Consider the following 9,964-nt stretch of genomic DNA (forward strand, 5'->3'; position numbering starts at 1 on the left):
TTGAATCAGGCTTGTGAGCCCAGCCCATCTGACAATTTCAAAGAGCTTCTCTGCCTAAACATTCCACCATTTAGTATAAGACACCACTTTACACTATTTACAAGTCTCCTTTTGGCCAGCTTTTGTATTATTAATTACAAATAATTCTGCAGATTTGAGTGAGATTAGGAAAGAAATGCTTTCTTAATTAACTTTTTTTTTCAGTGAACAATTAATTCTAGTTAAGCTCTAGGAACAGAATTGGTCCTTATAAAGGAGCCTATCAGGGCCCTTGAGAATACGATCAAGTGGCAGAATTGCTTCGAGAATACGGATTTCAAGATCTGACATCTAGTTAGATAAAAAGGTATGAGCCAGTCCCGAATAGAAGACATTTCTTGAAAATGTATCTACGTTGCTTGTTTGGTGGGGTGCTTTGGCTTTGATTCTGTGTATGTGTAGTAGTGTACTTTCTGTATATTTCTTTGACTGTAAGCAGCGTTAGTGATATGTGTGATTTCTTTGGCTAGTTGTAGCATGGTTATTAGCGGAGAATATGGTAAAGTTGTGCTAGGGACAGGGATGCTGAGTGGGGGAGTCTTCAGGTCCCCAGCTTTGGCATCAGTGGGCTGAGCATCTATCTTTTTGCCCCAGGGTGGTATATGCTGGCTTCTCTGTTGGCAGTTACCAGTGGGTTGATTCTTGGGCCTTCAGGTTGCTCATTTGGATGCTCATAGTAGCACCAATGGATCAAGCAATTGTGTGGGTTTTCAGGCCCCTGGGCAGCCAGCATGGCATTGACAATAGCAATAGCATGGGCAAGATGATTCTATGAGTCCCAAGTGATGTGCATTAATGTTGGTGCTGGCTGCAATGGGCTGGACAAGACAGCCTTTGGACCCACAGGTGGCACTTGCAGGTAGGCGCCAGGCAAGGTGGTAGCAGCCAGAAGTTTAGATCCAACCTCAAGCCCCCAGAAGAAGTGTTCAGGTGCCCAAGGTAGTGAATTGGGTCGAGCAATCCGCAGGACCCTGGGCTATGTGCTCTGTCTCAGAGCGGGAGAGGTGAGGTGAAGCTGAGCTAGATGGGTTTGTGCTCAGGTCCTCAATGTTGAGAGCAGGCACTCGCCATTGTGGGCAGGGTCAGAGCAATCATCGGGTCCCAGGCAGAGGATTACTGAAGAGGGTAGGGCCATCTTGAGTGGTCACAGCCTGGGTCAGTTGAAGGTGGCGAAAGAACATATGTCCCTTTCACACTCCAGTCCTGGAGGGGCTCGACACCCCCCCTCACCCTGGTTGCTGGAGCTCCCATCTGGCTTGCAAACAAGTTCCAATGGCAATTTGTGCCCCTCTTGCATCCTTGTCTTAGATCCTGGCAGTGCTTGCTTCACAGCCACAGCTGACCAAACCTTGCTCACTTTCTAGCCCCACCTGCAGGAGCACTCCTGGTTCAATCTCCTGTCCCAGCACCAATAGCTTGAGTTTCTGTAATGCCCCAGTTTCAGTGTCTCTGGGTCCTTGAACAGCATACAATTTCCAGAGGACAAGCTTGAAAATGCTTAAGTGTCAGAAAGGTGTGGAACCCAGCAGGAGTTCCCTTCCTGGAGTAGTTCTGTCCAATGGTGTCCTGACTCTCTATGTTAGTTTCATAGGGTTGAGGGCTTCTCCCTTGGCCAGGATTGCTGAATTCTGCCATGGAGATGTGGACGACTGGAAGTCCCTAACTCAGTCCTTTGTGCATGGGAAGTCACTCCCAGCTCCCAGCCAATCCCAGCCAGGGAGGCTGCCTATTTTCCTTCTCCTTCCCTGTTTTTGGTGTCCTCTGCCACTTCTCTGGTGGATTCCAGGATTTTCCCTTGGATAATGTAATTCGACTGTGACTGTCTATATGTTACTCTGGTTCTTCTAAGTGGAGGAGGCAGGCATGAAATGCTTCTAGTTAGTCGTCTTGAACTACACTACCCTTGTTTGAACAATTTTTAAACACAGTAGTATCTAGATAAATGTTCATTCATCCTTACTAAAATAAGAGAGCTAGTTTTACCTTTATTTGATATATAAGTAATTGAGCCACCAATAAGTATAATACCTGTCCTAGATTATCTTTTAAGTAAAAATGTGGCACATAATAGAAAATTCAACGAAATTTGTTTTAATAGTAAATAAAGTTATATCATGCTCGTAGACTGGAAGGTTAAATATGAAGTTGTGATTTCTCATTATGTTTCTTTAATGAACTTTATTAGGTATAATTTTATAGTTTAATTTGGAATTTATTTTGCCTAAAAGAGTTCCAGTGAGAGAAACATTTTGACATAACGGTGAAAACAAAATCCTCATACCTTAAAATTAAAATTTTTGGATGTTTGTATCATAAGCTTGCCCAGCCTGTAAGAAGCATCATTTCTACTAGAGATTTCTCATCAAGAATAAATTAGGTCGTTTTCATGAGGAAAACAAACAAAACTCTTAGTCATAACTTTGATCCATGTTCAATCTCCTCAACAAAGTTTTGTGTGCATTATCTCTGTACTAGAGATGTGAATTTTTAAAATTAGCAACACATATTTTTAATATACCTAAAGATATTTCCTTATTCCTTCCAATAACTATCAATAAAAGGAAAGGCAGGTATACATATTATTATTATTAGATCTATCAGCTTAATTTTAATTTCTAATTTATATCTTTATCTAAATTGCTCAGTTTAATAAAAATAATTTAATGGGTTAAGACACTGCCTTCAACTGGGTTTTAGTTTAGAGCAGGAGACAGACCCTACGTGAATATTTAATGTTGCATCTGGGCACTTTTTCTGACCTATGCCAGTTTGCCAACCAGTGTTTGTCCAACATACAAAGATAGGCTGCATATACTCAGAAACTGAATTACTGAGATTTCAACAATATACAAAAGTCATTTCATGTGCTCAGACTTTCCATTTATTCTCTTATTTAAGGAAAAGTGTGCATTGTTAACAGAAAAACAGGTTCTTGTGCCAGCAGGCTAGTAAATCTCATAATTTCATTAAAAACACTTTGGGTCACTTTGTACACTATTAATGGGACTGTACGTTAGCACAGCCATTATGGAAAGCAGGAGGTTTGTCCTCCCAAAATTAAAAATAGAACTACCATATGATCCAGAAATCCCATTTATGGGTATCTATTGAAAGAAAACAAAAGAGACATTTGTACTCCCATGTTTACCAAAGTACTATCCACGATAGTCAAGATATGGAATCAACCTAAGTGTCCATCAATGGGTGAATGGATAAAGAAAATGTGGCATGTATAGGCAAGAGAATATTATTCAGCTTTGAAAAGAAAGAAAATTTTGTCACTTGCAACAACATGGATGAACCTGGAGGACAATATGCCAAGTGAAATAAGCCAGGCACGGAAAGGCAAATACTTCGATTCTGCTTATATGAGGAATCTGTAGAAGTCAATTTCATAAAAGCAGAGGCTAGAACCCTGGTGATCAGGGGTGGGGGTTGGAGACAACGAAGAGATGTTAGTCAGAGGGTACAAAGTTTCAGGTAGACAAGAGGAATCTGGAAATCTCCTGTACTGCATGGTGACTATAGCTAATAATACTGTATCATATATTTCAATACTGCTAAGATAGTAAATTTCCAATGTTCTCATCACAAAACAAAACAAATATTGCTGGATACAAAGCAATCCTTTTGATGAGTATAAGGTGTTACTTTAAAGTGCAAAGGGGTTGATAAGTGTGAGATGGCAATGCATATATTAGCTTATTTCTTCATTACACAATGTACACATATTTTAAAGCATTATGTTACATATCATAAATATACACAATTTTATTTGTCTATTAAAATAGAATAATGATAAAACACAAAGGAAATGTCCACAAAACATCACATTGTATGCTGTAAATAAATACAATATTTATTTTTAATTACACCTCAATAAGGCTGGAAATATTGGTTTGAAAAATCCAAAGGCACCAGGCACGATGGCGGGTACCTGCTGTTCCCACTATTCAAGAGGCGGCTGTGAAGGAGGATAGCTTGAGCCCAGGAATTCCAGGCTACAGTGGGCTATGACAATCATACCTATGAAAAGCCACCACACTCCCACCTGGGCAACAAAGTGAGAACCTTCTAAAAAATATAATAAACAAATAAAATTTTAGAACTCCGGATGGAATCCAAATAAATTTTTGGAATTAATAAACAAAAAAACCTGCTGTTGCAAAGATCATGAATGACAAAGGTGGCCACTTCTCCGTCTGTCCTCACCCCTGTCTCTCCTCATCTGTGGTCATCACTTTACTCCAGCTGTGCATTGAAACATCTCCATCCTGGACCCCTCTCCTGAGCTCCAGACATTTGCATCCAGCTGTCTCCCTCCTGTCCCCATTCAGATGTCAGGGGGATTCTCAGAATTATCATCACCCCTGAAAGCCACCCGTCTGCAGTCCTCCAATGGACACAGCTCCTTCCTTCCAGCTGCTCAGAGGAACATTCTGGCCCCATCCTTGCTCTTCCCTTCCCCTCCCTGACAACACTCATTAGAAAATTCTGTGAGCCTGACCTTCCACTCACATCCAAAAACACATCCTCACCCCATCCTGCCTCCCTGGCTCAGCCCCATCCCTCCTCCTGGATGACCCAGCAGCGCCTTCCCAGCCTCCTTGGCTGCCGTGACCCACGCGGGTCTGCTCTGACCAGAGCAGCTGAGGGTCCTGTTAGAGTGAGAGTTCAGTCAAGCCTCTGCTCTCTCCAAAGGCTCCAGGTTCCTGCGTAGCCTCAGGGCCCCACGCGGGCTGCCCCGTCATCCCCGCTGCTCCCTCCTCTGCCTCCTTCTGCTCTCAGACTCGGGGCTCTGGCTGTGTCTGCAATGCCCAGGCCTGCTGCTGCCTCTGAGCAATGCACTCACTGCTCCCCTTCCCTCTTGCTGGGATGCTTGTCTCTTATTCAGACACAGAGCCTCCCTGCTCAGCACCTTCATGCCTTTGCTCACACACCACCTCCCCTCATTATCAGATAAGAAACGGTTCCCCAGTCTATCTTATGTTTCTTTCCCTGCGTGCTTTTTCTCCAAACACAGATCTCCACCCCACATGCTCTTATTTTATTTATTATTTCTTTTCATTTGTACTTTTCCTGTCTCTAGAATGATAGCTTCTTGAAGACAGAGATTTTTTTCATGCTGTGTCTACTGATGAACCCCTGGTGCCAATAATAATGCTGACACATAATGGTTGCTCAGTAGAGTCATTGAAGTTAGTCGCTTCGTGTCTATCACCAATAATGCCTCTGCTCCACTCAGAACCAAATAAGAATTACACACACACACATACACACACACACGCACACAGCACACACACACCTCTGAGTGACATTAAGACTGAGCCTGAAGGACAATTGGGACCTAGATTGGCAGGAATGGGAGGGAAGGGCATTTCAGGAGAAGGAATTACACACGCAAAGTCTCAGAGCCACAGAGGGCTTGGCCTGCAGAGACTTTGGGTGATGCAGGGAGAGGAGGGATCAGGAGGAGAGTCTGGCCAGGAACAGACTGTGTGGCCTCCATTCCAGGCTGTGGCATTTTCCCCTTGTTCTCCAGCACCAGAGAGGAAACACGGCTGCTCAGACTGTGGAGGAACCGGATGAGGAGGCATCTGGAAACCGAGTCTGGAGTCTGTGTTGGGAGAGATGGAGGCAGGAGGTGAGGAGGGCTCAGTGTTCAGGGAGGAGGCGAGGCCCCAGGCATGACCAGGGCCAAGATGGAGAAAAGGGCCCCAGGATGAACCCTGCTTAGAAGGAGGGACAAGAATTAGTGATTTGTGGGATCTGGAGGAGGGAGGGAGGTGAAGGTGAAGACCCATATCCTGGTTCTGACTTTAGAAATGGGAGCCACTATGTCATCAGTAGGATGGGGATCCCAGGAGAAGTGGGTTGGGGGAAGAAGATGGGCAGCTCAACTTAAGCCATACTGAGCAGAGCAATCCTGGAGGCCATTGAGGGGGAGGTGTCCAGCGGGATGTTGAGGATGAGATGCCCACAATCCCTGAGAGATTAGCCCGTGACAGGGTCTGCAGCCTCCACGCCTGCTGCTGCCCTTCCTTCTTGCAGAAACTGACACTAAGTGAAAAGACAAAGGCCTGCCAGTGTGGCCGGATCGGGGTGCAGAGGGCAGCAGACTCATCTCCCCGTGCCCTGCTAAGGGGCAGGAGGGGACTGGGGCAGAGAGAGCAGGCGTAGCCCCCAGAACCTCCCTAATGAGAGCAGGAACCTCCCCAGCCTGGACATTCAGTGAAAGCCGAGGACAGACAACAATTGGTCCATGTGGAATTCTCACCACAATGCAGCCTACTGCCTGGCCCTCTTGAGCCTTCAGATTCCTCCAGCACTGGGACCTGGGATTCAGCACCATGTCCCCTGTACTCCCCACATCTCTCCTTGGTCCCTGGGGCAGCGCTCAGCTGAGGAAGAGGAAGCAGAGGCAGATAGGCAGGATCTTCACAGCCGCCTCCCCGACAGCCACCAAGACCACCTCCACCACGGGCCCTGATTTCAAAAAGTATTGCCCCGGCTGGGAGCAGTGGCTCACACCTGTAATCCCGGCACTTTGGGATGCTGAGGTGGGCAGATCACTTGAGGCCAGGAGTTCAAGACCAGCTTGGCCAACATAGCAAAACCCTGTCTCTACTAAAAATACAAAAGAAATTACCTGGGTGTGGTGGCACATGCCTGTAATCCCAGCTGCTAGGGAGGCTGAGGCACAAGAATTGCTTGAACCTGGGAGGCAGAGGTTGCAGTGAGCCAAGATCACACCACTGCACTCCAGCCTGGGCAACAGAGTGAGACTGTATCTCAAAAAATAAAAAAAAAAGTTTTACCCCACACTGGGTAGGTGAATACATACACTTTTACCCCTCCCTGTTGAGCGTGTAACCTTGTTCACCTTCATGGGTTCTCCATGGCCATATTTTTTCAAAATTAGAAAGAACATATGACCCAACTATTTTGCATTTAAGAACTGATTTCACAGGCATAGATGTACACTTGTGGCAGTAGATACAAGATTATTTATTGCAGTGTTACTGTTGGTAAGATAAAATTAGTGCCATGATATTCCATTAGGCACAAAATCAGAGTCCACATTTTTGATGCCACGAAATTGGAGTCCATCTACACAGTGGAATCACCCACAGTACTGGAGGAGAGTAATGTCACTCTGATGTCACTACTGATGTTAAACCATCACTGAGATCCTTCTGGCAAGCAAATCAAGGCTCAGCGCAGCCAGGACAGACACTGGTGGATTCTGGGGAAGGGAACGGGTGTCTGAGGGTAGATTCTACTGTGCATTCTGAATTCTCACCCATGTGACTATATCATCTGTTCAGAAGAACTTAGATCAGGACTACTGGGGAGAATAAGAAGATGAGGGAAGAGGAGTATTCAGCAGGTGGGGACTCAAAGCCTGGATCTGCTATGTGAATGGCACCCTGCCCTTGTTATGGGGCCAGTGGGAGTTGTGTGTGGAAGAGGCCAAGGGGAGTGAGGGGAGGATGGGGACAGGTGCTCAGGTGGCCTTGGAGACTAACGATGGGGAAGACCTCTGTTTCACTTACAAGAGGGTCTCAGGTTACCAAGGTGAGTCCAGGAAGAAGCAGTAGCCCAGCCCTGCCCCAAGCTGCAGGCCCTGCTCCCCCAGCCCCAGGGAGGTGGCTCTGTCCTACCTGTGCCGTCTCCTAGAGAGACACCAATCCTTGGGTTCCTTAGAGCATCTAGAACAGGAAGAGAGAATTTCCCTTTCGTTGGGGTGGAAATGAGGTAAAAGTAGGTACTCCCCCCCTACCCCAGAAGCCACAGGAAGGTCAAAAGGCAGAGCTTGTGTCCTTCTAGTTCCCCTGCTCAGCCAGGCCTCCAGGACATAGCCACAAAGTGTCCCCTGCCCTGACCCTCCTCTGCCCCCTACACCCTCAGGAACCCAGGCATCCTGGCCCCAGCACTCACAGGAGACACTGAGCTGGATGGTTCTCTCTGTAGTCACACCAGCTCCAGGGAACTTCACCTGCCAGGTGAGGTTGGTGCTGTGGTCCTGGGGCCGTGGGGTGATCGTGAGCACTGAGGAGCCGAAGGTCCTGGAGCCCAGATGCAACAGGGAGACCTCCATTCAGAAGAATGTGGAGGGGGCTCCTCCCATTCACAGGCCCAGAACACATAGCAGGTAAGGTTCCTGGTGTGACTGGTACCCCAGAATCCCTGGGATGAAAATGTTGGGCTTGTGGGTCAGGGCTGGTGAGGAGAGAGAGGAGCTTGGGGACCCTCTGAGTGTTATCAGCCCACCCCAGGGTCCTTTCACGCTGTCGGCATGCCACCACCTCTAGAAGGAGCAGAACCTTCATTGCTTTATTTCTGGTGTCTGGGCTTTTAACATACTTGTCATATTCCAAGAGAGCATCCTACAAGATATGAATGTTTCCTGAATGGTTTCTCCTTTCTGAAGAGTCCCTGTGGGCTGGACGCAGTGGCTTATCCCTGCAATCCCAGCACTTTGGGAGGCCGAGGCGGGCAGATCATGAGGTCAAGAGATTGAGACTGTCCTGGCCAACATGGTGAAACCCTGTCGCTACTAAAAATACAAAAATTAGCAGGGCATGGTGGCGGGTGCCTATAATCCCAGCTGCTTGGGAGGCTGAGGCAGGAGAATCTCTTGAACCCGGGAGACGGAGGTTGCAGTGAGCCAAGATTGCGCAACTGCACTCCAGCCTGGTGATAAAGTGAGACTCCATCTCAAAAAAAAGAAAAGAAGAAAAAAAAAAAAAAAGAGTCCCTGTGTGTGCCTCTGATGCTCAGGGAGAAGTTGCTGGTCTTGAGGTCCCTGGGCAGGAGGAATTGGTCCTGGGTCCTGCCATGAAGCATTTGTCCTGGTCACTGGAGGATTGTGGTCTACATCCACCCCTTTCTGGAACCAGCACAGGTAGAGGGTTCCATAGTAAGGCCAGGAGTAGGGAAATTTGTGCAGCCCGAGGACACACAGGCCCTTCTGCACCATCACAGGTTCCTGGAACTGCAGCTGGAATCCCAGAACCTAAGCCAGGAGCCCTAGAGAGAGGAAAAGACTAAGCGTTGGGCTCTGGAGCCTCCTGAGTGGGGGCTGCTGTCCCCGCAGCCTATGCAGGGTCAGCAGCAGTGGCATCTCTGCCTCATACCCAGGGGCAGACCTCTCTGGAAGGGAAGGGAAAGCTACAGGTGTGGGACAGCTGAGGAAGCTTGTGGTGAGAACAAGAGGTGACCAGCCCAGTAAAGGGAACTTCAGACACACAATGAGTCCATTGTAATTAACTCTTTAAGAAAACTGAGTTCCATTTCTGCATGTTGCTCAGACAAGGCAAGAGGCTTGCCCTAAGTAAGGCAGCAATGAAGGACCGGAGTCCCCAAGTCCTGCCTCCTGGACTTGTGCACAAGTGACTGGAGAAACAGGTGCCACCTGGCCAGTTCCCCATGAATCACAGGCGTGGGACCCCCACAGAGGTCAGTCTCCTAGGGATCAGCACCAGAGGCGTGAAAGGGTCCAGGTGAGGTAAGAGCAGCAACACTTCATTCATTCCATGTGTGCATTCATTCTCAAACAAAAGTAAAAGAGACAGATTTGCATCATTCCTGACGCTCAACTAACTCAAGTAGTCCTGGAAGACAGAAACAATGATGGGCTTGAGCTTTCTCCAAGGACAATAGGGAGTCATGGAAGGTTCTCGTGTAGGAAAGGGTCACCATAATATATACATGTCAGAGAGATCCCTCCAAGGCCAGACTGCAGGCTAAGGGCCTAGAGAGAAAGCTGTTGCGATTGTTCAGTAAGGAAGAACCATGCCTTCAAGGAGAGAGTAATGTAGTGAATTCTTAGAATTGCATGCGACCTCAGTGTCCTTTTGAAATACCAGAAGCGGGGCTCAGTCATCCTTAACAACTCCCAGTTTTAAACCACACTCAAATG

General features: G+C 47.2%; 1 protein-coding gene across 1 annotated transcript; it reads right to left on the reverse strand.

Moving 5' to 3' along the window:
* Nucleotides 1-6,328: 6,328 nt before the first annotated feature.
* LOC106634123 (myeloid cell surface antigen CD33-like) lies at nucleotides 6,329-9,461 on the reverse strand. Its single transcript, XM_034945402.3, has 3 exons — nucleotides 7,981-9,461; nucleotides 7,703-7,751; nucleotides 6,329-6,533 (listed from the first exon to the last, which is right to left on the reverse strand). The coding sequence occupies exons 1-3, from the start codon at nucleotides 8,138-8,140 to the stop codon at nucleotides 6,437-6,439; spliced, it is 306 nt and encodes a 101-aa protein (XP_034801293.1). The 5' UTR covers nucleotides 8,141-9,461; the 3' UTR covers nucleotides 6,329-6,436.
* Nucleotides 9,462-9,964: the final 503 nt, after the last annotated feature.

This window comes from Pan paniscus, chromosome 20 (assembly GCF_029289425.2).
Source record: "Pan paniscus chromosome 20, NHGRI_mPanPan1-v2.0_pri, whole genome shotgun sequence".
In the NCBI taxonomy this organism is placed as follows: domain Eukaryota; kingdom Metazoa; phylum Chordata; class Mammalia; order Primates; family Hominidae; genus Pan; species Pan paniscus.

Excerpts from the sequence above, each read along its gene's own strand:
- LOC106634123 (XM_034945402.3), bottom strand. The coding sequence starts at position 8,140 with ATGGAGGTCTCCCTGTTGCATCTGGGCTCCAGGACCTTCGGCTCCTCA. Across the intron at positions 7,752-7,980 it reads CATCCAGCTCAGTGTCTCCT|ATGCTCTAAGGAACCCAAGG; the intron begins GTGAGTGCTGGG and ends TTCCTGTTCTAG. Across the intron at positions 6,534-7,702 it reads TCTCTAGGAGACGGCACAGG|GAAATCAGGGCCCGTGGTGG; the intron begins TAGGACAGAGCC and ends GCAATACTTTTT.